This window comes from Centropristis striata, chromosome 8, assembly GCF_030273125.1.
Source record: "Centropristis striata isolate RG_2023a ecotype Rhode Island chromosome 8, C.striata_1.0, whole genome shotgun sequence".
Lineage (NCBI taxonomy): Eukaryota > Metazoa > Chordata > Actinopteri > Perciformes > Serranidae > Centropristis > Centropristis striata.
In genome coordinates this window covers 30632515-30660028 of record NC_081524.1, presented here as the reverse complement: position 1 = coordinate 30660028, position 27514 = coordinate 30632515, and the positions used below count along the sequence as shown (strand labels likewise).

Genomic DNA, 27514 nt, shown 5'->3' with positions numbered 1-27514 from the left:
TATGATGCCTTCAAGGGTGACCTAGTAGAGAAAACATGATGAAGTGCCCTCTGACGTATATGGAAAAAAATGATAAGGTGCCCCCTATGGTGCCCCTAAATGGAGAATATGTGATTTAGTGGCCTCAAAGATGTCCTTCTAGTAGAGTAATCATGATAAAGTGCTCTCTATGGTGCCCTTTTAGTCGACAAAATGTATTGAATGTGATGTGTAAATGGAGAAAACATAAAAAAGTGCCTTATAGGGTCCATCCAAGAAAATGTGTGACGATGAAATGTCTTCTAGGGTGCCAATTAATGAAGAAAACATGATAAAGTGCTCTCTAGGGTTAATTTGAATGGAGAAAAGTGCCTTCTAGGTTGCCCTCTAGTAGAGAAAGCATGATAAAGTGATCTCTATGGTGCCCTGGTAGTTGACAAAACATGATGAAGTGCCCTCTGAGGTCTATCCAAGAATCTAGGGACACTAATGCCAGTGCCATATAGGCTGATACATGCTAAAAACGCTTTCTGCAACCTGGTGCCCTACTGCATACAGCTAGTGCCCTTTTAATTTATTTTTGCCCTGCCGCTCAGACAGCCCGAGTCCACCGCTGTACAACACCCTGCCACAGCCACTCCATTTCCACCTACTCGCTGTGCCTTGGGGGAGCAATCAACCTGACTTCTTGTAAAGCGGATAATGCCCGTTTGTACGTGTGTATATGTATGAATGAATATTTCCTCCACAGACCCTCCAAGTGGAGGCAAAGGTTGCTTCGGAACCATGGCGCTGCATAATCCGGCCTTGAATGAAGGCGGGGGGGAAGATAAACATTCCTGGACAATGAGACCCTCCTTTACCCCCTGCTGTGCTCACTTTAAATCTGCTTACCCACAATGCAACATTTGGCTCAAGTGAATAGCCCCCCTGGAACCAGTGCAGTGCCACTACAGAATAACACAGCCCCGCTCCGAGAAGCCACAAGTGTCAGCTATGGCTCGGATACAACCCTTCTGGGCCCTTACTGAGCACATTATATCCAATTCAACTGGTCTTAATATACTTTAATAAGACCTGTTTTCGATTAATTCTCCCTTGAAACCGGTAGTAACACGGCTACTAGGCACATATAAAAATTGAATGAATGGAGTGAGGCTGCCAGAGAGTCAGAAGGGGGAAAATAGGAATCCTTGTGGATTTGTCCTCACCAGCTGGCTCTTGAGCCCAATATAATGGTTGTGCCCATGGCTCTCAGAGCACCAGTAAGGGGAAATATATTTGCCCAGTCCGTAATGTGTTTAAGGTGCGCAGTATGATTCAGTTCAGGTCATAAAGCTCTTGCGTATCACATCCTGAGAGCAAAGACAGAGCTGCTCTGCCTATATACCCCTCAAATGAACAGGGACAATGGCTTTGTGTTGTGTTTGGATCCCAATGTAAAAGAAGCATGGGGTTAAAATAAGCCAAAGAAATACTTACAGCACCCATAGGAAACAGCGCACCGGATCGTTATAGGTCCTTATTATATAGTCTGTTCCATGTAATAGATGGTGATAAAAAAATCCTGTGTCCCCGCTGCACCTGCTGTTATGAGGCCTAACCGCAGAAACACTACCACAGAAAGCGACTCATAAATAATCCCCCATTTGTCAAATCAAGCACAGCATGGTGATATCAATGTGCAAGGTGAGCATTAAGAACATTAATCTCCACTTCCTGTCTAGCAGGTGAGGCAGATGTGGAGGAGCTGAATGACTGTGATCGTCGTGTACTTCCAGCTCGGCTCAGGATATTTTTTTACAGTTTCCCTTTTCAAACGTCTCTGCAGAAAAGCAAATAACTGTCACACACAATTAGCTTTTATTGAAGAACATATTTATTTTTGGGATTAACTTGTTACCTAGCAACTCCCAATGAAGCCAGAATCCGCTCTGAGAGTTGACTTTGGATTGCATTTTTGCAATTAGGAGCAAGTTTAGTAATAAAAGTCACCCATTAATGCCACCATTTAGCGGGCTTGTACACACCATGATGGCTAACATATGGCAAACTTGTTCAAAAATATTAAGATCTGCTTGTCCTTTGACACCACTATGTTCCTACTCTGTGCTGTTTCGGCCCCTGCCAAACACCAAGGCTAACCCATATTAAGATTAATGATTCCAGATTTCCCTCAACTCTAAGGGCAAGCGATGGCTCATTATACAGTTATTAAAAACTGCAAATTATTACAACATTTATTATCCCGGGCAATCTCATTTGCCCCACCAATGTCATAACTTCCATTTCTGCCATCTGCATTGGAACGAATGTGTCACATGTGCCACAACTGCACACTCACAGTAAGCTACAGTATGTGAATGTAGAGCAGAGGTCCCTGTGAGGTACGTACAGTGTGTACAATAGATGCATTTACTGTACGTTCCGTAACAACCTGCTTTAAAACCACATATTGCTATCACTGATCTATACAGTGCAGAGCCCACTGGGTCATTTCCTGTCAGTGGTTTCACTTGTTGTGCCTTTGAAGCGTGCTTTAATAATAGGACCCAACAGAACTAATGAAAATGCTCTCTGTCAGATTAAAAGGGAGCTTCAGTCTCAGCCACCTAACCACATTCAGCACAAACATTAAAACACACACACAGACAGAGGCATGTGTGCACACATATAGTTTACAGAAGTGGTTTACACAGAGAGGACCATTCCTTCTGATGTGTGGATGAATGCTAACCCTCTTAACAACACAGAGAATGCCATCAGTGTCCTGGTTCTCACAGCAGTAGAAATAAACAGCTGGATCGATAACAAAGGGGAAAGGTGAGGGAAAGAAAAAGACCACTTTCTGCAAAATGTGTGATGCGATTCTCTTTGTATTCCCTTTTTTCCATTGCAGACACCGAAATGTGTGCTGTAGTGGTGGTCTTGTGCTTAATGAATCCACTTCAGTGCAGTTCCTCTCCGTAAGCCTTTAGGTTTAATCCCTCAGTCTGGAGCAGTGATAGTCTGGCCCAGGGGATGACATCTGTGAATCGTTCATTAACTTGTAACCAGCAGCAGATGTCTTTAAAAACAACTCACAACATCTACGCCTTATTCCTTTCCCTGCAACAGTTATTTTTGCTTTGCCTCATTCACTGGTGGGCCCGAGTGGCAACTGTTGCCACTTGGGCTGTATATTGACCGAAAGATAATGCAATTTTATGAGAATGAAGACCAATGTGATGTTAAGGATTATTTGTAAGGAATGGCATTTTTATAGTATTTAGAGAGTAATATAACTAAATATTTGTGGTCAAAGGTTAAGAATATAACTTTTTTCCCCTTTACCACCAATAAATTAATCAAATAAAATAAAACTTAATCAACTTTACTTTTCTGTTGATTTTCTGTTAGCTTATCTTATTATTTCTATTTCCTCAGTTGTGGTTGGTGCTAGAACCGATGGGCAGGGACTCTTGTCTCGCAGCAAAACAACCAATCACAAATATTGAGTTTCTGACCATACAGGGGCTACATGGTGGTGCAGTGGTTAGCACTCTCGCCTTGCAGCAAGAGGGTCGCCAGTTTGAGTGGGTTGTGGGTTCTCACAAAAGTCCAAAAACATGCAGCTTAGGTTTAATTGGTGACTTTAAACTGCCCGTAGGTGTGAATGAGAGCGTGATTGTCTGTCTCTATGTGTCAGACCTGTGATAGTCTGGCGACCTGTCCAGGGTGTATCCCACCTCTCGCCCAATGTCAGCTGGGATCAGCTCCAGCCCCCAGTGACCCGAGTGCTTATAAGCGGTTAAGGATAATGAATGAGCAACACATATCTATATTGTTATAAGCACTATGGGTGATGCGTCACCTCATTCAAATGATGAAGTGGTGGCGCACCGAAAACTTTTACATAGGGATCTTTAAAAAGCCAGACAGGAAAAAGGATGAATGCAAAAATGTGTTATTTATTTACAAAAGAAAACTTACTCAAACAAAAAGCACAATATGAAACCCAGGATTCACCATCAAACTAAAGTAAACTGAGGCAAAATAAAATCAAACAAAAGAAAATTGCAACCTCAAAGCAAGCTGCCACTTCCTAGCCTCGCCCCTCATAGAGACTGGAGCCACTTATACCTTTCAGCCTCACCTTATTGGAACCTATACACCTGGTCAGGTAAGTATAGGAGGGACTAACTGACAAACACAATTCAATACATAATTTAAAACAATACAGGTTATCTAGTTAGATCAGTTACTGCTGACATTACTACACACACACACACACACACACACACACACACACACACACACACACACATCGACATCTTGTTTGGTTTGCCTTGAGACTACAGACATAATGTTGTGTGTAAGTGCGCAGTGCACATGATTTGTTAATTGTAGCTCTTAAGGAAATGCAAGAATCCTTATAACCTACTTTAGAATGTTGAATGTCTTATGTTATGTAATTGTTAAATGGATGTTTCTTTGTTATGTAGTACTCTATAATTTCACCAGTGGTAGGCCTACCCCTCACCCCCTTGGTTAGAGTACTAATTATTAATAATTGGTTTGTTTGTTAGGTACCTAATTAAGTGTGATGTTATACATTAGTTAACTGTATTGTAATTCTTGTGTTTTTCTGTTTATCATTTATAGAAAACCATAACCGTCAAGCCTCATCACCTCCTATTGCTCTAAATGTGTGCATAGTGACAACAAATGGCTTAAATGGAAACATCAGTTGTCCCTCCTACATTCTTATCGATGTACCATGGTGATGCTCGATCTCCTGTGAACCAATCCTAGAGATAGATTCCACACCGGAAGCTAAATGTAGAGGAGTAAAAAGTACAATATGTGCCTCTAAAATGTAGTGAAGTAGAAGTATAACGCTACATAAATGGAAAGTACCTCAAAATTTTACTAAATTACAGTACTTAAGTAAATTTAGTTAATTACATTTCACCACTGGTTTTGGGGCTCCATAGTGGAAAAGTCACTCTGCACGAGTGTTAAACTGTGAAAATAAAAGGCGTCCTGTGTAAAATATGCCGTGCCACTTTGAACACCTGTGAAAGATGTTCAGGCACTTAAAGCTGCTCTGTATTAGGCCTTGAGATGGACATGGAGCATATAAAGAGAGGGGTATTTCAACACTGACAGCTTCCCCATGGAAATATCGTGTGATTTCAGGGGGGTTAACCAGAGCAGGAAGACTGTGGTCTGTGTCTCCCAGGATGATATATATGTGACACAGTGTGATTCATCTGCTACTGTGCATTCATAAGCTGTCCGGCAGATTCAGCTTTTTTCCTCTTTTGGGACACTGATTATACAGTGTGGATCTCAGGTTAAATTAGCCGTGACTTGCATTAAAACATTTTCTCTTTGCACATGTATCAGGCAGATTTAGCCTGGAGGAGACTTGCTTTATGTTTATTGGATCCTTTTGGGGACCACAAAAGTGAATAAGTGCGACATGCATCACATAAAGAGGTGATCAAATGTGTGTGCGTGATGAAAGGCATGTGCCACAGCCAAATACATGTTGTTAGGGCATTACGGTATGATGTTAACCAACGACATGCACTGGTTTTGTACCATTCATGAGGATACGTCATAGTGAATTACAAACCCTTAACAGTGCCGTCATGCTGTTAAGGCCCAATCGACCATATCCAATCCTTTGGCTGGAGGTAGCACTTGTGTCATGCAGTGCCACATGATGGATTTCACAAATGTTTTTGAAATCACATAATTGTACACTGAAGTGAGACAAGGAAACGGCAGTTTCAGAGTTTAGCCTCATATATTATAGCCATAGACAATAATGAAAAGCTTCATCATACAGTCACATGAAATGTATTTTAATAAAACACAATGTACACATATGCAGTCCTATGACCATACATTTGCTGGATCCTAATCATTAAACCTAGAATATGTCAAAGCATAGTTTTATCTTTTTTTCTTCTTTAAAACATTGAAATCAGTAGATGAGGTCAAATGAATGTAATACAACACTTTGCGTGACATTAGACAAAAACCTTTTCCACGTGTTAAAGATATGCACTGTTATAAGGAACTCAAAGAATATTTCAGCATATAAGAGTAACAGTATGAGGCAAAAAGTTCTCACTGAACAAAAAAAGTACAAAATAGAATTAATAAATAAATCAAATATATACCATATAAATGAAATAGCTATGTGGCGGCTATGCTTATTTGTTTTTAATCATTTTAATCTGTAGCTTGGTATTACAACCTTTTTATCTCTAAAACATTTAGAACGGTGAACGAGTCAATACTGAAAATACAGTAATAAGCTTTCATAATTAGATAAACTATGTACACATGAGTCTGTTGCCATGCTAGTCGAACAACTAAATTTCTTTTTTTTTATCCACACTATACAGTTAGAGCATAAAGCGGTCTGAACGTAAACAGTTTGTGCTGAGAATAAAATACTTTGCAACTATGCATGGTAATTTCTTTAATATTACTCTCAAAAATGTACATAACATAAAGGCCACACATGGGAACGCTCCGTCTCCGTTTAGAGGGGAAGGTGAGGGTAGTTTGACATAAATATAGGAACAAAAAACAGTCACTTTCAGTTCAAGATGCCATTTTCTTGTCCATCAGCATCGTTTGCTTCAGCCGAATCTCTTTTGTATCTTCGTCCTCCCTCTTTTTTTTCATCCTCCCTGGTCCAACCCCCCACCCCCACCCCTTCCACGAGCAGTTTAGCTTGCCAACTCCCTCACTACCTCTCCTATCCTCCTCTCCCGCCTCCACAGTCTCTGGTTTGCCCCTCCGTCTTCCATCACCCTGCACGGTTAATGACATTGTTAATGACAGGAAATGAGTTCAGTAATGTCAACTGTAAAGGTCCACAAGGCAAGGGGTGGGGCTGAGAGAGCAGAGTCACCTGGCTGGTCACTGCAGCGGGGGGGAGAAGCAGCAGGAGGCAGAGGCGTGAAGCATGTGTTTAGTGTGTTGTTACTGATATCGTAGCATGTATGACATATATTTTTGTAGTGACCGGACTTGTGAGTCATGTCCTGGTGGGCGGGGGGGGGGGGAGGTGGGAAGGCGGCGGGGTTCGTGATAGTCATTGGTCAGATCATGGGTGCAGCAGCAGCTAGCAGCTTTGCGTTGGTTCTTTGTTCAATGGGAAGTCCGCAGTTTTGGTCCTCACTGGCTGGAGCGTGCAGAGGCCAGGTGGTCGCTGTGCTGGTTCTGAGCCCGAAACCGCAGTCTCTGCTTGTTTTTCTTCTTTGGTTCTTTGGTTCGGTGCTTCCCTGAGCCACCTGGGAATAAAGGGAGAAGAAATAAGAGAGAAATGGTCATTTAATCAGTACAACCCACACTAGGTAGCTTCTCCAAGTCACTAGCCGTGTTTCCATCAACAAAATCATTTAGAAGATTTTCATGAGAAAAGCTTGATGGAAACAAAAATAAAAAAAATAAAAAAAATGGGAAAAAAATAAAAAATAAAAAATAAAAAATATCAAAAATGCGTTAAAAAATAGTTAATGCGCTAAACAGGAGGAAACACTTTTTGCAAGTTCTGACGTAGCGAACATTTAACTCGCATCACTGATTAACTGTGTCAGCTCTGACATGAAAGAACAATTAGAAGTTGCCCAATTGAATCTAATTCCTGAAGATATATATTTTCTCTCATGGGTGGCCAAAGTTGTCAGATTAGCAACCTCCTTTTTTAAAAATTATTTTAAATCTCTTATTCTACTACTGTTTACTGATGGATTAGCCTACAGCAATACATTACACTGCCATCTTCTGACCAAAGTATGTTTATGCAGCTTTGTTTTTTCGCTCTAAACCAGTTGATGGAAGCGTCCCTAATTTGCATTTTCTTTAATGCGACATTTCAAAATTTCACTTCACAATTAGATTCGTCTCTAATGGAAACACAGCTATTGTTAGCCTGTGTTTCGTACAACCTGAAGGGTTGGGTCCCTAGATCCTCAGGGGCGGTTGTGGATGTGGCAATTCATTTGTGAAAAAACACAATAATAACAGAAATGGTAAATGCCTTGAGTTGACCCTGCAGCCCTGTATAAAAAAGTTTGTGTTAATCTCTGTCATCTGTTAGTTCATTGCTGCTCAAAGTGCGTCTTGCGGAGAAATGACGGCCCTCAGATAAATTTGTGAAGACCCCTGAACCTGACATGTAATGGATGTATAATATTTTAATCTTCTGACGTTCATTTCAATACTTTCAATTTCCAAAAGTTTACATTTTATAGACTTCTTGGCTACTGCATCAAACTGAGTCTCCGTAACCAACATCTGTTCAGTTAGAAATGACTACATGTGATAATGGCAACTCTGCCATCAGTGGTAGTGCTATTAGATAAAGTTAGCTATTCCTGTGGACAACTTGCAAATGCACTTTTTCTGCGTGGCCCTGTAGTCATATCCTGACTCCCTAAATTGGCACTAAGTTATGAAAACTCTGAGCACCCTGTTGAAGCTGATTTTAATCTAAATATTGCAAACCGACCAACAGCAAACATTTGGCACAGTAATATTGTAGTTTAGGAATATTGTTTGGTTTCTTGGCCAAATAGGTTGGGGGAATGAATGTGGGGAGGCTCCCTTGGCATGTAATCTACCAAGCTTGTATTCCAATGAATTCTCTCCTTTAAAAAAAAAGTGTACTACTATAGCAAAATGTCAGCATGTATCAGGTATTTTGTTTGTGAAAAGATCCATGCAGTCCCACACAGAAAAACAGCTCCATCACATAACCTCATTGACCTGGCCTCACTATAAAGAGATTGTTGGCAACTGTGTGGTGCTGTACTAAGCATATTTGCTCTTAGTGCATCGTGGGGAGTGCTGTAGTACTAGTGACTGCACCAACAACATTACACCAACTCCTGAATATGAATCAGTCAGATATTTTAATCTTGTGTTAAATTAGTTCCTGATCATCTGGTCAGTACATGTCCTGCCAAACAACCACTGATGGGATGACGCAACATATTGATGGATTTCTTTTCAAGCAACAGATTAATGACCTGTGGGCTCCACTTCTATTGATTTTACAGTAAAACAGCAGTATGTAAAAGCCCAGTGATGCAACAGACTGCTGTGGAATGGATTATGTGAACTCAACCTGCTTATTTTGGGCTGGAGTACTCAGGATATGGGGGATAAGCTTGGATTTGATTTCACCGTCCAAGAGTTGGGACATTTTGAAAAAGGTGATGGAATAAGAAGATAACCACTTGGAGCAATTTGGATTTTAACTACAACCTTCTTTGCTTTGAGTACTCATGGCACAAGGATTCCAAAAAGGGTGCCATTCCATAGTTCTGAGGTTCCTTTGGCCCGACGGCCCAATAGTCTGAAGAAGTGAGCTTTCTCTAACCCTAAGCAAGTGGTTTTTATGACTAAACATAACCATTCCTTAACCACAGTATTGTCACACCATAAAGCATTTTTTTTAAAGCATGTCAGCAGTCAGTGGACTCCAGTTCTTATTTACGGACTATTGGGCTGCCTGACCCACATATCTATGTGTTGGACCAATCTGAATGAGCAGTCCTTTTGAAAAAGCCCTTCCAGTGATGTCTTACCAGTTCTGCAACTTTTTGCCAATGAAAAGGCTGCATTACATAAAGAACCTAAATGAGGGAACATCACATATCAGGTCTTGGTTTGCTCCAACCCTCAGGACTGAACCTCAGTTTTAAACAAATGTCTGTTCAGCCCAACACTTTTCACTGTCAGTGCAATAGAGAGGGGAGATAAGTATGGGAAGTTGCATAACTCTCTTTCCAAGTTGGAAAGGTCCCCCTGCCCAAGGTTAATCCATCCCAGGTTTCACTGGGACGGGCAAGGCATGCTGGGAACTGACTTCCTGCTCTCATGGAAGCTTGTGCGGTGGAGGCTCTGCACCCACGGCTCTCTGTGACAGAGAAAACTCTGGCTACCGAACCGCAAGGCAACAATCTGGCTGCCAAGGCCACAAATAAGATAACGAGGTGTGTGTGCGAGATGTATGTGTGCGAGGTGGAGTGAGTGTGAGGGAATTTAAGGGAAAAGAAAATCTAATGGGGGGAAAAGTGGAGTAAGGCTTGGATGATGAGACGCTATCTGGATCCTGATCTAGAACACAAAGAAACAAGCCACGCTATGGTTCGCTGAGGGGGGAAGCACAGGAAAACGCTGCAGAAAAACAAATCCTGTCGTTACGTTCCTGAGTCTTATTATTGCACTTGTTCGAGCTTTTTCTCTCACGAAAAAACAGGTAACGGTGTGTAAAATGTGGCATTATCTCTAATTGCCTTCTCATATGTGCTGGCGTTGCGGTGGCCTTTTAAGCACCCCTACAAAAGACCTATTTCCCATTCTCAGGGCTCCACTGTGAGGTAGATTTCAAAATATTCACTCGTTTAAGCCGACACGCATGAGAAAGCAAGATATTGCTCTGCTAATAGGGTCTCCCAATGAATAATACAGATGCATGCAAACATCAAACCATCTCAGAGCTATTTCCTGCAATTAATCTAATCTTGTTATTTTGAGTCACATTGCCAATCTAAGCCATGGCAATAAAGTTTCTCGCGCAGAGCTCCGAGTTAAAATCACCCTTTGAAAACAACTCTCACATCTCTTCCATCAAAATCTCATGGCCTTCAATTGAAAAATATTACTTTGGGGGACTTTGTACACTTGCTTCACTGATGCCACTTTAGATTTGTTGCATGACTTACGCTACGATAATGTTTGTTAAAGTAAATCTGGAGCTGAAAGGCATTTGGCCTATAGGTTCATTTTCCTAATTGCTCTTTAAAGAGGTAATTTTCATTCAAAACAGTGTTGCTAGGTGCCTGATAAACACGGCTTTCAGTGCAATCAACTCAAGACGAATTACATTTGACGGCAATAAAGTACACGGTGCAGCATTAAACTCCCTCTGTAACGGGCAAAGCCTTCGTGGGCCATTTCTTGGACGCAGGACTGCATTTAAAGTGAAAAAGCCTGCATTTACAGCAATTGCTTGAAACACAAATATATAGAGAGAGTTAAGTTAAAAAGTACTTTTCCTGGCTAGTTCAGGTCTGGGCAGGAGATCTGTAATCCTAAGAGTTTTACGCTCTCTGTAACAGCTCACAACACACACAGACACACACTTCTACACATATAAAACTACAGGAAAGAAACAAAATCAGCAACTGCACAAGCAGACAGAGCTACTGACATTCATTAGTCATCTTGCATTGATAAGACAACTTTTTAAAGCTTTGTGATCAAACTCAAACAATCACATCACTTTCTTTCCTTTCTTTTTCTATTATTTTTTCGACATTGCAAATCTGAGCCAAAAATCTAGCAACTAGCCTGTCCTCAAGCTTAATCTAAATCTATTTAATGATTCTTCCCTCGACGTTCATATAAAGTAAATGACAAATATCCATTTAGATAAACTAATTTCTTGATTTTCTACAATCCCAATTCAGAAAAAAGGGCCATTGTCTAAACATATATGAAAAAGAATACGATAATTTGCTGATCCTTTCTGTCATACAGTATATTCAACTAAAACTGTACAAATGCATTAAACACGGTTGCTCATAAAGTTGTAATAATTTTGTTTTCAGACACAATCCTCTGTTAATTGTGGCTTCATTTTCTTTGTGATATGTTTGGCAGAGATTGATTAATGAAGTTTTGAGAAGATATACACTTTATCTGTCAAGAATAATCACAATCATTTCATGGAAAGAGGTAAATTATATTTTATTCCAACTTTATGAGCAACCATGTATTTAACTGAAACTGATACACTTTTTTTAAAATATAAGTATACACTCTGAATTCTTTCTCTTTTTCGGTTGGTATGAGGATGTGGAAATGTATTTCATAATTTATTTTATACCAATCTTAAAATGATTTGATGATTTAAAGGACCAACACCTGCATTTCCAATTAATATTAGGTTAGAAAATGCAACTTTTGCACAATTTTATGTGGCTTCCAGTACATACCATGTTCTACTTCTGGTCTTCTATCGGATCATTTTGTTGGTTGAACAGATACAGACAATAATGTCTCAGTTAACCTCTAATAGAGCATTAAGTTGGTTCTATTGCAATGATTTTTGCTTTTATAATCAGCCAAAAAAGGCATACAATGAAGGAATTTCAGCCTTTTTATCTATTAAGCCTGAAACCTTCACTCTTTCCATAGTTACTGCTCTCTGTCTTTCTATGGCAGTTGTTTCCAAGGCTTTTTCCCCCTTTTCCTGTGTTGTGCCTTTGGTTGTAGCAAGTTAATGACGGCTGTCAAGACAGCGTACAAGTCAAACTATGTTGCATATGAGATGTACAAAACATTCTTCCTGAAAAAAAGAAAAGAAAAACATGATTGAAGTCTTTACAGCAAGAACCAAATAGTCAGCTGATGCCTGATGCTTTCCAGTCATCCCTTGTAAATTGGACCTTTATAAATCACCAGATTCTGGAAACTGTAACAGTACTGTATGTTTTCTTACAAAAGCAAGTGCACTGATAAGATCCACTCCATGTTTTGTTTGTTAAGAGGATAATGAGTTCTGACTTTTATGAGCCACCAGTTTCCCTGCACTCAGACTCAATACAGTGTTATTGATGTGTTTCAAGCTTCAGCTCAAACTCCCCAAACTGATCTGATGAGTCTTCATAAACTCATACAACAACCTCAGACCATATTTTATAACCCAGTCTCAATGCTGACAGCTAGAGGGCAACCAATCCCCACATAAGCCCCTTCCCCCAGCATCTGATACTAGAGATGGTCTATCATATCTACCCAAGAACTCCCATTTAGCCTTTCCTTGGGGCACTACGCACTCTGAACACTGAGCTTTCATCATCTCATATTTACAGCCGATGTAATCACTTAAGCTGATTACCAGGGTTCACAGAGGAAACAGTTTAATTTGCCTGGAAAGAAATGATTAAGTCATCTCAATTGCTTTCAAAACCAAGAACAAATTCATAAATCTTAAAGCATGTAAAGATAATTTTGTCTTGGAAAGCACAGACGGTTTCAAATCATTTACTGTCTTTGTTTTGCATCGTAACTGGCAAAGTACACATCAAATCAAAGGAATATGGCTTTTATCAGAAAATTATATTCCTTCTTCATACTTTTCTTTCCGTTCTGGCGGCATTTACTATCACTACGGCAAACCATAATTTCACCAATGTTTAGTTTTCCCTCATAGATACAATCTTCCTCTGCCAGTTTGACGTTTGTGTTTGAGTTTGAGATGAAAATTCAATCAAACAAACAAACAAAAATCTCGAGAGCAAATCAAAATGTTTTGTATTTGTGAATCAGAAGCAGAGGCTGTGGTGGGACGGTTGTTTACCGCTGTCAAAAATGACCTTTGTGGAATTCCTTTATGTATCCGTGTGTGTGCGCGCCCTTCCTCTCAATGATATACATGCCCTTTATGCCTGTGCGTCAGTGATTGTGAGCTTCTGTATCACCTATGTGAGCTTGAGAAACACTTAGTGTCATTTCCAATCTTTTCAGCTGCCAAACCAGTGAGCATAGAAATATTAAACTCCTCTGCACGCACTGTGGTGGACGTTCCTCAATAACCTCTCAAAGCCCATCATTCTCCTTCGCCTCCCTTCTCCATGTCCCTGTGCTTGCTATTTGAGGCTCTCAGCAATAATCGAGACGACTGCATGGTGAAGGTCCAAGTAAGAGTTAAGCGCTATTAGACGTATCATATTATTAGGCTCCCACTCTAGAATAATATCTCCTTGCGGAATGGCAATATGACTACTTGTCCAACTGATGCACTGAAAGATAATCAGTCAAATCCATATCCAGGGGGAAGGAAGCCAAAGCCAAAGCTCCCTTCATCTGTGTCAAAGCTAATATCTTTGTTTTGGAAAAGGGGACCAAACTCAAGAATATGCATAAGTTTACACGAGAGAAAGGCTGCATAATTCAACAACGTCAAATTCTCTGATATAAGGTTTTTATTTCACTTTTTGTCATTTCTTCCGGAGACTTCATTTTCTTTGCTGGCCCCGAGGCTACTGAGGGGGTATCTGTATGTTACCCTTTAATCACAGAGGCCATGACCTGCTAAAAAAGAGCTATGCACCGACTGTCGGCACAGGCCAAGTGATTTCATCCACTAACGGCTCCGGCGGCAGTACAGGAATCGAAGGCCTAATCTTATCTCCATTGCTTGCGGTTTGAGAAAAATCAATGGCTGACCTCGAGAAGGCATTAAGACATACGGTAAATGGGATCCTATACTGCTGAAAACTCTCCCCTGCTCTCCTGTTACCCCATCCCTCCACTCGACGCAGACGGTCAATTAATAACTTTCGTAGGACAGGGGAAGGGGAAGGGGGGGACAGAAAAAAAAAATCCAAACAATTTTGAAGAAGATTCGGGTGGACTTAAGGAAGGTAATGCTGGAATTTTTGGCGGCTCGTCTTTTTCATAAACAGGCCAAAGCGGAGGCCATTATTTGTGAGGGAAGGAGAGAACTACTGGCGCCAGTGAGATTTGATTTCAGTGGCAGAAATTGGATTAGCAGCCATTAAGGGCCTCCTCACACATACATTTATAATGCTGTGAAGGGGAAAGGATCCGTAGCCCGCCAATGCTCTCCTTACTCACACACCGACAACTCCTCTGTCTGGGAAAAGGTTACGCACGCTGACACTGCCCTATACTGCTTCTGAATGTAGTTTTCGCTTGATTTATAGGTGGGACACAGTAGTGTGCCCTCAAGTGACCAATTAGGCGTGGGCCAAAACTTTTAATGGAGCTTTGTTTTCTCTGCCTGCAGGGAAATGCTGTGCAAAGTTGATTTGACGTTTGGAATAAAAGGAGAACATGATACAGATGAAAATAATGTTTCAGTGTGAAAAGGAGGAAATTTGTAACAGGACAAGGTGAAAAAGCTACAATATTTAGGAGGAAAACTACTGGGAAATACTGCGGCACAGACGCAGACGTCAGATGTAGGAAAAAAGAAATCAGCCTTTTGACAGAGAGGACAATCATTTACAAGAAGCTCATCTTGCCAACCAACTGACAAGAGGCTCTCTGCACAGCGTCACTTAGCCCTAACAAGGTTACTCTGGATCACACTCTTTTCATTCACTCTTTCGTTCCCTTTCCCCCATGCTCTGCTTACTATCACCGCGCTGCGAGGCGAGAATGATTTAAAACATACGCATTCCGATTTAAAAAGCTAATGTTGGGATTAGATCGGTCATTATTTTCTCATCTATGACCCGGCAGAGGATCTGCGAGGAGATTAAAAAAGCAGGTTAGCTCACCGCTCGGCTCTTTGATGCTCCCTTCCACTGACAGTAAGTTAAAGCGAAAACCCGACTCGGAGATTAACGTCTCTAAGCGGAGAAGTCCCCGGCAAAACATGCATGACTGACATGGTGATTAATACGCCTGATGGTCAGTGCAGACAGCGTGTTTTTTCCCCTCTGGAGAAGGTCGATCACACGAGCAAGAAGCAGCCGCAATCTGCCCAGGAAGGCTACAGAACAGATGATGACCCCGCACTTTAAAGTTGTACTCCATCAGTCTACTCAGAGTTCAAAGTCATGCTCTGTTGCATTTCACAATACGAGAACTGTTCCCTTGTGCTGTTTGGGTTACCACCTCTGGCTCGAGCGCTCAAAGGTAGGTTATCAAGCAGAAAGCTTCCATGACAGATGTGAAATTAGGCAAACATCCAAAAAAAGTAAGAACTGGCTTTCCAGAGCTGTTTCCTCTACTACACCTTCACTTAAACACTTCTGTTGTGTTTGAGAAATGTTGGAAAGTTGGGAATTACTTCTTCCTACTGTACTAGGAAAAATTAAATGGCGTAATCCTTAGGTCAGATTTCCAAGTTGGAAACTTGGGGCATGATTTCTCAGGTTTCTGGGCCACACTTTGATGCTGGCATGTCAACATGACACTGTAATCCTTCAAATACTCCTGAAGATGATACACAGCTTTGCACTCTAGGAATATATGAAATCTCTTTGGACATCTGTGTGGCAAACAGTGTTTAACCAGTTACTGAAAAAATAATTATATTAAGTCAGTCTGCCCAGCTCTGTCAAAAGTGTCTTTAAACACAAAAGAGACCCCACAAAAAAACACAAAACACAAAAAAACGACCCCATGTGTCGTTTGTACTGCAGCTTTGTAATGACACGTATTTATGTTTTCATCTAACTGCTCCCTCTAGTGGCTGTAGTCGCAGAAGAGAAGGGTCAAACTGACACAGGACTGTCACCCAGGAGACCAGCCTTTGTGTCCCGTGTGAACAATGTAGTTTGAAGTATCATAACTTAACTTCTGTACATCACACTTTATGTCACCAATCCGACTACCTCACCTCCGGTAGTAACCTCAGCTACATTACTACCTCACTTCCAGCAGTTACGTGCATTATTTAACATTTTTACCTATCTTTAGTAACACCTAACCATGTATTTTTTAGCCCTAACTTTAGAGTAGTAGTTTTGTTGCGTAAACCTGATGAAATTGCGGCCATTTAACTAGGTTAAGGAGGTTTTTGAAATCATTAAGATCATAATTATGATTTTAATGATATGATGGGCATAGCAGCAACACATGAATAAGACAAACTTGGACAACCAACACTTTTTATTTTTTGTGCCACCCTTGGGAAAATTTTAATCCCTTCATCCTCAGTTATGTTCTCAATCGGCACCACAGACGCAAAGTAGTTTTAGTTATACTATCTGTGTGAGGACCTGTTTCAAACATCTGCATGGGAACACCATGCTACCACTACTACTGGCCATGCAGACAAGTCTGTAACAACACATTGGCGGTATGCGGATGTCTACGGAGTCTCTGCATACACCCTCTGATGATGCCATAGGGACCCTATGAGGACCCTAGCACACTCATGGATGTGAAAAGTATAATTCTGAACATTACTAAAAATGGGTGGTTGACTCTTTCAACAACCAAAATTAATGTTTAGTTTAGTATTTCAATTTAAAGAATCTGTAAAGTGCACTGACTTTTGCTGTGACTGATTTAACTGTTGAATACATGACTACTTCAGCACTCTCTCAACTGGGGGGAATAAAAAAAAGGGGCCAACACAGGACCAGATGATATTTCTTATCAATCCATGTAATGTTTATTAGTTCACTTGGCAAGGTTTATATATGGAAAAATACACCATGGTTTTTCAGCCTACTTTTAAAAATGAAAATTGTTCCCTTTTTGACCAATATTAATTTCTAGAAACAGCTGTTTCATATAAACTTCACATCAAAACATAAATGTGTCTCTCCTAAAGTGCAACAACTGGACTCAACAACAAGGGCTGCATTTCCTCATCTCAGTGGTAAAGCAGTTCAGCCATTATTTTTAAATGTCTGGTGGGGGTACCAAACAAAGTGAAGAAGAAATAAGGTCTGAGGAGTTAAATCATATGACGTTATATGGTTTCTGGGCTATGACATCCTGCCAACTGTTACAGTTTCCCCACTTCCGCTTAAAGCTGCCAAAATGTAACAACTTCAGCTTTAAAAGCAGAAATATGTATGCACGGTGTCGCCCCCTGCAGCAACCAAAGGTCATTTAAATGAAATGCCTGCTGTTTATGTGACTGTGAAAACTGTGAAAATGTGCCAGTTTGTGAGGTTTGATACTCTCTTCATTATTCACTTTTAAATTAAGGCGTATCAATGACTTTTTTTTCCTACTACATGGAACCTTGCTTATTGCAATGGTGTCATGAGGGTAACGTCAGCAGCCAAGCAGCGAGCAGGCATCACAGCCGGCCCGCTGTGTCTGATGCGCCTTGAAACTGCAAGACTCGGAGAGAAGTGAGCAGCCCCCTCTGCGGTCTGCTATCTCCCGACTGACTCATCGACACATCTGGGCCTAAGTATATGGGGCTCTCCTGCCCCACGGGCACTTGGGTAAATGAGGGATAATTAGCTTTAGTTGACTTTAATGAATGGCTTAATGTTGTGTTTCATTTCTGATGAGAAAAATATAAAGCTCAGCACTTATCAAAGGGAGGCCCCACGCTGATGCTCCTGAAGGCTTGCCGCTGGTGTGTGTCTGTTTGTTTTTGTATTTGTTGTGTGTATGGGGGCGAGGCGGGCTGAGCTGAAGATAGCTGCAGCATATGAGGGAGTGGTTTCAAAATGTGACCGCATATCCAAAGATCAGGAAAGCTGCTGAATATACAGTAGCAAATTCATCATTCTAACAAGGGAAGTTAGTACAGATGTGCACTTTGTCTTTACTCAAAGTTAGAAAAAAGCCCCAGCAATCCACTTTGATTTCCATGTCTTCTTTATCAAGATGAGCCCTCTTTAAAGGCTTTGATCCATCTTATAATTCCCACATGCTTTGATATAAAGCAGGAAGTGTCTCACAGAGTTATGATAGTCATTCATCTTAGTTTCCGATAAGTGAATTGCATTGAGCTGATGAAATTAATCATTTTCAACAGACATGACATCCCGCATGGATTTATTTGTTCTATTCAATCTTTGATAACAAGCTGTGCTCAAGCTACTCTGATATAACTGTCATAAACATTTCCATGTCTTTACACTGATGCACTTGCTGCTGCAGTTCAATGTAGTTCATTATCTTTGCAGTGCCATTAAGAAGTAAAAGCTAATAAAAGCTGGACTTGGCAGATCAGTTAGGTGTACTTTTACACACTCTACCATTGCCTTTTTACAGTAAACCAGGCTTGGCATTTGAGTAATAGAATGAAACATACTTACGAAAGAGGACCTTACAACTCTCTGTGTGTAAGCCAGCACAACAGTGCACTCCTAAAAGCACCCCCAATGGATCACAGCAAGAAAAGCACATCCTGGTGTCCTCTTTTCACTGCTATTAAACAAATATTTGGAACGCTTATTATTTACCAAGGAGGTGAATCTGCATTTCCAGGATCTGTGGAGTATAATTTAAATCCGGAGCTCAGGTAAGGTGGGGGGGGGGGGGGGGGGGGGGGTCAACCCCCAACGGAGGGCCCTGGCTAAGGGATTTACCTCGCTTAGCCCCCTCCCATGAGCCTTTAGGTCTTCATGAAAAATCCCTCTGCATTATAGCACCCCACCCTACTTTATGGAGTGGAATAAAATGGTTGTTAACACAGCCATGGGGGGCATGCAATAAGGTGCGCTAAAAGTAGGGGGCTTTCTGCACCCCTATGGGTTTATAAGGTGGAGGAGGGATGGATGGATGGATGGATGAGGGTTTAAACAAACAATTTGTAAACACTGTAAACTACTGGAAAGTAGTCGTGGCAGGGTGTAGTTTGGTATGTGAGTGCACACACACACAGTTCACTAAACTTTCCCTGAACAGTCATAGTTCAATCATCAATCCAAGATAGTAACTTGGCAGCCTGGCATCACCAGACTAATTTGCATAGCAATGTTTGGTCCGTTTTAAGACAGGAAAAAATGTCAGCATGGTCACAAACTTTCTCAAATTGGACGCTAGTGATCTTGCTCATATTAGATAAATGGTTATGATTGGTTTGCCCTGGGCCATTGATGGAAATCTATCTGAATGAGAAAGGGACCAGATGCATCTGCCACAGCAAATAAAACATGGGCTTGGCAGATTTGTCTGGTTCCCTGCCTTTTTCTTTTTTTTTTAGGATTTTAAGACCGATGTCTTCTTTTCAGCCTTTCCTAAATCAGAAACACACAAGTGTAAAGAATGGTTTCTCTGCTCTAGCTGTAACCAATAGCATGACCAGCTAACTAGCTTAGTACTCGGAGCATTACTTCCCAGGCCAAGAAGCATATATTACCTAACTATATTAGATTGTGAGGCTCCAGATCATGTAAAAAAAAAAGAAGGTCTGCTCATGCCCAGCACATCCTCTGTGTGATCCCCCACCCTGTGTAAGCCAGTCCTGGATGCTATCATAGTTTTGGGTAATGTTAGCAGCTCTGTTAGCTCTTTATTGGATGAGCAACCCCAGCCAAAGTCATTACCGGTGATAGTGTTACTTTTGGCAGACATTGTTGAGTCCTAATCCTAAAAGCCTGTTTCTGTTGTAATGTAAAAATAAAACCATGCTGTTTGGAAATATAAAGGATATAAGCTCAGCTGCCAAATGGTTACGTTAGAATGCAATTAAAGTCTGATGTTTCATTTTTCATTTTTTATCTTTATGATACTAAGACCACCAAGGCTGATTCTTTTTAGTTCCATGTCTTCTACATGGTTCATCAACTGGTGAGGATCTGACTTATAATATAACTTATGCTACATAAGTAAAGCAACATCATGCATCTAACTTACCGGAAATAACAGCTTCGAAATAATTTTGATGCTACATTGATCTGTAATAGGTAGAATGGTAAATCTATCTGTGATTTATGGTGTTTGCTGATGGACAGAAAGCTTTACTTGTTGCTAAAGCAACGTTAACTGCTACTAAGTGTGGCTGTTGTCTGCTAGTTAGCTCAGTTAGCCATGCTGCCAGGACTGGGAGCACTGGAGGACTGTTGGTGTTTCCACTGCTAGCACAGAAGCTTTGGACTGCTTGGAGGAAGATGTCTTCAGGCCCGTGGCAGGGGAGAATATTGGCTGCAAAAAAATCTTTGTGGAAAAAATAACAATTCTACATAATGTTGCAGAAAGCTAATGTTTGCTCAATTAGCTAGTTTAAAGTGAAAAAGAATTTCAATGATAAATCTACTGCTACCGTTGTGACTGTCAACTGTATGCCCTTTGAGAGCAAAAAGGTTGATGTAGCAACGATAGCTAAGGGGGGCCAGGTGTTATGGCTATATTGAGACAGAACAAGCTGACCATGTGTGATCCAACAGTTGCCATCTCCCCCGTCCATGTGCACAACAATGTGTGTTCATGCTCGAGTGTTTTTCAGTATTCATGTGCGTGCACAAACTCTTCTTCTCTAATTCCACCTGGTCTGCATCCTCCTGGTCTCTGTGGGTCTGTCAGGGAGCGGGGGGAGGATATAGGAGGAAATTGTCCAGCATGATTCCCTCTTTATATCTCATTTCTGCACAAGTCCTTTTATCCACCCTCCTTTCTACTGGGAAACCCCAAGAGGAAATCCCTCACATGTTTGGACATGGAGCACAACTGTCCCAAAACAGGACCAGACCGTAACAAGCTGGGAGCCATGCTAAGTCAGACGGGCTTAGACACTAAAACAGAGACAGGGGCCATCAGGATCATGCCACAATCCCCGTGCAATGGCCAGTGATGAGGGAATCAAGTCCGCCCGGCGCTTTTTGTTTTCTTTGAATGTTCGACTAACTCTTGAAAGGCACTGTTGTTCAGTCCCCTCTGATGATCCAACAGACTGCACATATTTTTTGATAAAAATAGTTCATTAGTTCACAGCGGAAGAAAGGGAGGAGGGTGTGTTTGATGTGTTCGGAGAGCTCCTGTTGCACGGGGGAGAGAGGTAAAGCCAATTCAGGAAGGACTTGATCCTCTCTAAGGCCTGTGCTGCATCAAACACTTGTCAAACACCAGGCAGACAGACAGCTGAGTGGCTCTGACAGATCTGATCACAGACACGGGCAATAAGAGTCTACGCCGCTCAGCTCCTCTATCCAGGCACCGCTCTCCCACTCTTGTCAATAATCCCCCTTCAACTCACTAAAACACAAACAGAGGGCTTTAAGGCATATGGCAGACATTTTCTTGTTGTTTTTAGCTGTGTATGATTACAGTGCAATTTCAACGGTCATTTCAGGGTCTCACCTCGCCCAGGAGAGGTTTGTGTACTCCAGAAGGCAGCAGCATCTGTCAGAGATGCAGCAGGGGAAGGAGAAAGGAATCAAATCAAAGGGATGCTTAAGCTCCCACTAATCCGAAAGAAATGTCTCAAGGCCTGTCGGGATCACGGTCCTGAACCTTGCCACCCAGCGGGAAGGAGCATTTATGTTTGAAGGGATTTGATATGGTACCTGGGAATGGGTTGAGTTTCAAGACACTGACCACTCAATCATGTCTTGAGATTTTCCTTGGAGAGCCATCATGTTACATTCACTGAAAAGGCAATATCATGCATATTTCTCAAAATACAGACATGTGGAAAGTACTTGCCAAATGTAAGTGTTCTGAATTAGGAGGGGGTCACCTACCCTAGAAAATGTTAAGATTCAGAAGCAAAGTAGTTCATTTATAGTGCATCACTAGATAATATTGTGCAGAAACTGCATTTTTATCATATAACATTATCTTTCCATCATATCTATAGAAATTAAATAAATTGTGTATTTCACTCTATACATTTTAACATTGATTTTAAATATTTAAGCCTCTGAACGCAAAGCAGTTTCAAGGCAATACTTTGAGTCAGATCTGACTCACTAGGGCCTTGTTTTTCACTGAAGAATATAAATCATGCACCTCTATGGACAAAAGAACAATCATCAATCAAATAAAATGTTGAATGGGACATTTTTTTATACAATATATATATACACATTTTTCCGGGGCCACACATGTTATTAATATTGGGGGAAAATAGGGTCTACATATGCTATACATTTTGAACTATTTCCTTTTTTACTACCCCAATTACAACCTCTCTTCTGCAGTTCAGTTGAGGTTTCACATCATTTTGTGTCAGCATGAGCAAAGAATGTAATGTATTGACAGAATCTAAATAGTGTACATAATATTTTAAGCTTACATTTGATTTTTTTTTTCATGTCTTGTTTTCAGATCGTGTTCAGCGTAGAGTCATGAGAATATTTCTTTTTCTTTAACAATTCAAGGTAATATGGTGGGGAGTAACTGAAATAAATATGGTCATTTTAAGGGTGAAGTATCCCTTTAAGCTGAAATTGCTAACCTGTGACATCACCTTGGTGTTTAGCTTTTTTGTGTTGATGGGATTGTAGAGTTCTACAACCATGGTAAGTTGGCCCTGGCCTCTACTTACCACTATAATGGCTCTGCTTTTAGTCTGCATCCCCCTCTGTATTTGTCACTGTTAATTCACACACACACACACACACACACACACACACACACACACACACACAGCCAGAGGCCAGCAGGTCTATACTTGTTGCTTTGTTGTGTCTGCATGTCTATGTGTTGGGTCCACACTCATGGACATGAGTGGGTCAGAAGCCACAGCCTCTCTCTGACTCCCCAGCTGTAATTAAAAGCTGTGATGTCTCTATAAAGACCAGCCAGAGATGGAGGAGAAGAGGAGTAGGGAGAGGAGAGGAGAGGAGAGGAGAGGAGAGGAGAGGAGAGGAGAGGAGAGGAGAGGAGAGGAGCTTCTGGTGGTTGAGCCAGTGCAACTGTGCACCAGATGTTTTCGGCTCCTCGCCTTCCTTCTTCTCTCCTCCAGCCAGACCACTGAAGAGGGAGGATTCTAGGGCACGCAGCGCTGCCTCGAACAATGTGCGCCACGCGAACACATCCTCCACTGTGGCATTCACATTGTTCCTCAGACGCACTGTGATATGTGATACATGAGCTACAGAGTGTCATTGGAGTGCGAGACAGGAAAAGAGAATGGAAACAGCGACGAGGAAAAGAGTAGATAATGTGGTGACTTGTTCTGCCTGTGAGGTCTGTTTTATTGTTCAGCGGTGTCTATTACATCTCACACGCTGGCTTCGTGGATGTGTGTGTCTGTAAGTGTGTGTGCATCCTCATCTGCCTGGTGTGGTGGAGATGTGGAGATGAAAGTGTTTGAAAGTGAGGTCTGGCAGACAGAGAGAGGAGGTGCAGGGACACAGCACCATCAGACAGATCTGACCAGCTCGGGTTATCTAAATATGACACATATGCCAATATAGGACACTGAGAAATCCATTTTAGCTTTTTTCAAGACTCTATTTTAGTTTTCTGTAAAAAAAATCTGTTTGCTTCTTTAAGATTTAAGCACATTGTTTTGCCAGAAAGAATGTATCATTTTGTGTTGGATGAATAAAATTGATTAAATAGAGGAAAATATTCAAAATTGCATTAATATCAATTAATTTGATGTAAAATTAAATTAAGTTTAGCGGCATACAATCCAGATTCAAAAAAAGTTTGGATGCTGTCTAAAACTGCAAATCCAAACAGAATGCATGAAATTCTGAATTCAGACTGTATATATATAAAAAAAAAATGTTTTCTGAACAACATAAAATATACTGTCTTTGTACAAATTTCAATTATATATATGTCACAAAGAATTTAAAAAAAATTGCATTCTGTTTATTTTATATTTTAGGCAACATCCAAACCTTTTTGGAATCATGGTCGTAGTGTTGCTCTGTTCATGCAGCTCTGTTGCTGTGAAAAAATGCTTATACTAGCGAGGAACACACATATTTTTCTAACTTAACATCACAATTTTGGCAAATTTCATAATATTGTTTTTATGGGTGATTCAATTTTTTATATCAAATTATGCAATTCCGTCTGTGTTCTCTGCATCCAGGAAATCACAGGGCCCTTAACAAGGAGCCAGACTGAAATTTGCACTTGATGTTTTTGGACTGGATCGAAGCTGAAAACTGATGATTTTGTATGTTTGATATTGTTAAATTTCACCATTCCAAACTCTTCCAATAAAGTAGAAAATTCAATGTTTTCCTAGAATTGAATGCCTGTCAGAATGGAATACCCTCTAAAACTACATTTATATCATCGTAGCACACTCCAAATCCATACTAATGAAATTTTTTAAAGCAGGGTAAGCAGGTTTCATTACAGGTTTTACAGATTGCCACCCCTGAAGCTGCTCTGTTAAATCCTTTAACACCTCCGTGTATCGATTCCTCTGCTCAGCCTTCTGATATAAAATGAGGAAATAATCACAGGCTGTGGTCGGGGTCAAACCTGCGTCATATCACAAGTGGACGTCTCAGGGCTGGTAGTCATCAGAAATTTTTATAAAAGACCAGAAAGAGCTCAGTATACGAGTCCAAGCCTACTTCAAAGATGTCATCACAAGCTGTTGCCATCCATCCCTGTAAAGACGCAGACCGTGTCTCGTCTGCTGTAAAAAATCACAGGGTGTAACAGCACAAACTGCCCATCAAGGGAGCGTTCACCAAAGGCGTGCTTTACGGCCCGACCGTGTCATGGGCAATATCAGCCCATATACTGCTCAGCGGGGGGAAATAGCTCCTGTTTGTGGGGCATGAGAACATGAAAACATTCCACTTCTGTACAGTATCTCCCCCTTCTCCTTCTCCTTCTTCCCCCCCTCCAGTTTGCTGCCACTTTGTTTGTTTGTGTACGTCTGTTTTTGATGGGGCTGTTGATGTCGGCCCATATGCCTCATTTCCTCTGCCAGAACCTCGACGACGGAAGCGTTTCTCCTCTTTGACAAAGACGCAGCAAACAATGTGTGCAAGCAGGTTTTCAAGCTTAAGAAGTGGCCCATTTTGGTCATGATTTCATACAACAATGCAGGTTGTAGTCATGGCGTATAAACACCAACTTCTGGAGATGTTTTGACTGTCAAACAGACATCTACTCTAGGTCAGAGTGGGTTCTTGGAAGATATCAACATCGGCTTGCTTGGATTTATTGGACAATAGCATGGCTACGGATGCAAACTTCACTGTAAAGCGAGTCAAACAAATAAGAGGACTGCTCGATCTAATGTGTGTACATGAGTCTACAAAAGGCAGTTCAGCAAAACCACAACTCAACCGGGCCAAAGAGTGTGAAAAAAAAACCCTTCACTCACACCCCTCCTCTTTCTTCCTGCTTGGAAAAGACCAGATGACAATAATGTGGAGTATGGAGCCCCAGTGAGTGCTGCTGACCCCTCCTCTTCCACCTCCCTCCTTCCATCCCCCCACCCCCTGGTCTTTGAAAGGCCTCCACATGTTTATGGCTCATGCCTGTGGTATGACGATGGATTCTCCATATAAACGCCAGCAGGATCATGGGGTGTTTCGAATATTGCTCTCCGAAGACAGTTGCTGACAAAATGACAGCAGCCATATTTATTTTGGTCAGAGAGCAGGGGCACTTAGTGGGAAGTTAATCAGAGACACCCCCCTCCCCTTTCTCTTACTCCAACCCCCCCCCCCCCCCCCCCCCCCCCAATAAGGAATGTACCCAGGGCAGAGAAGTCTCACAGACTACTGGTAATGACTTTCTCCTCCAACAGAAGATTTAACACTACTAAACTGCTCGAGAGGCAGAAAAATAAACCCGAAAGTTTTGGTTTGAGGACATCGGCATCAAGCAAGTGTTGATTGCCTGTCCAGACATGAGCCTCAATAATCAATTTTCATCTGGTTAGGAGGAGATATGAAACATAAGTGCGGAGAAGGGGGAAAAAAGGAATAATCTATGGCAGAGATTTCCAAATATGTTATAGCTGAAACAGAACTTGTGTTAATTTGTGACTGTGACCGCAGCGGTGACCATAACTGCCATTGGCATTGGGATGCTGGAGACCTGGCCAAGTCAATGACAGGTTGATGTGTCTTTCCTCTTCACCCATAGTCTTTTTCACTACAGCACAGTGCAAAGCTTCCAAAATACTCTCTGTCATCTCAGCTTCACCGTCATGTGTACAGCATGAGGAAATCATCACGTTTCTGTTTGCAAGTGAGGTTTTTTCATCTTCGCAAACTAGATTTCTGCAGCATTTAATTAAATTAATGAACGATGTAAGCTCGTGCAGTGGGCGGAGGTCGCGAAGGGGGTTCTCCCAGTCAGACGCCAACTTGGGCACTGTATCCGGAGCCAGGCCATCCCTGCTGTCCAGGGGAGGCAGGGTACTTCTGAGGCCTTCTCACCAGCTACTGTGTCAGCCCCTATGGAGCGGCCTTATTAAATGAAGATTAAGCTGTGGCTCCCCCAGTCACAACAGGCTGCGGTGTGAGGCACACATAATCACTATGACAGGTCGGCTGCCAATTAGTGCTCTCCTTCTGTCCTGGGAAAACGCTCCTCGCTCCGCTCCCGCTGGCGGGAAGAACTGATCCGGATTGTCCATGATATTACCCGGGCCAGAGATCGCCGTTAATCACCAGCCGTCATTCCTCTGTGGCAGAAATGAGAGCGGGACTTGTCATCTGTGCACCAGCTCTCCTTTCCAACTGTCCTGACTTCCCGTGGAGCACACCCGGGGAACATTAATTGGAATAATGAGATAAGTACACGAAGGAACAGAAGTGCAAACCTCTGAGACTAGTTTTCAGAGTGGTGGCTCGAGCAGGGATCGCTTGTTGTTTGGCTTGGACAAACTGCACCGTGAGCTCTTCTGCTGAGACGGGAAGAACACGCTCCATCAATTAGCCTCAAGTTAAAAGCGTGCATCTGTTTCAGAAAAAAAGCTGGCCTGATGGTAGGAGGCTACGTCTGACAAAAACACATCCAGAAATGTGTTTGGATGTCGGCTTTCCAAGCCAAACACAGGCCAGACTCAGATGTGATCATACTGCCTGCGTAACTAAAATGCTCAGAAGTGAATGGCATCTTTCGCCAGAGCTTAAACCTCTTGGCTCAGCCAGTATAAACACCAAAGTTGTGT

At 41.6% G+C, this 27514-nt stretch overlaps 1 protein-coding gene across 2 annotated transcripts in view; it reads right to left on the bottom strand.

Annotated features, from left to right (window-relative positions):
* Positions 1–5757: 5757 nt before the first annotated feature.
* rspo2 (R-spondin 2) overlaps positions 5758–27514 on the bottom strand; it is a 67821-nt gene continuing 46064 nt past the window's right edge. For both annotated transcript variants that reach the window (XM_059338839.1, XM_059338840.1), the window contains exon 6: positions 5758–7280. In XM_059338839.1, coding sequence (XP_059194822.1) covers positions 7165–7280 — 116 coding nt within the window. In that variant the 3' untranslated portion in view covers positions 5758–7164. The remainder of the gene's footprint in view (positions 7281–27514) is intronic.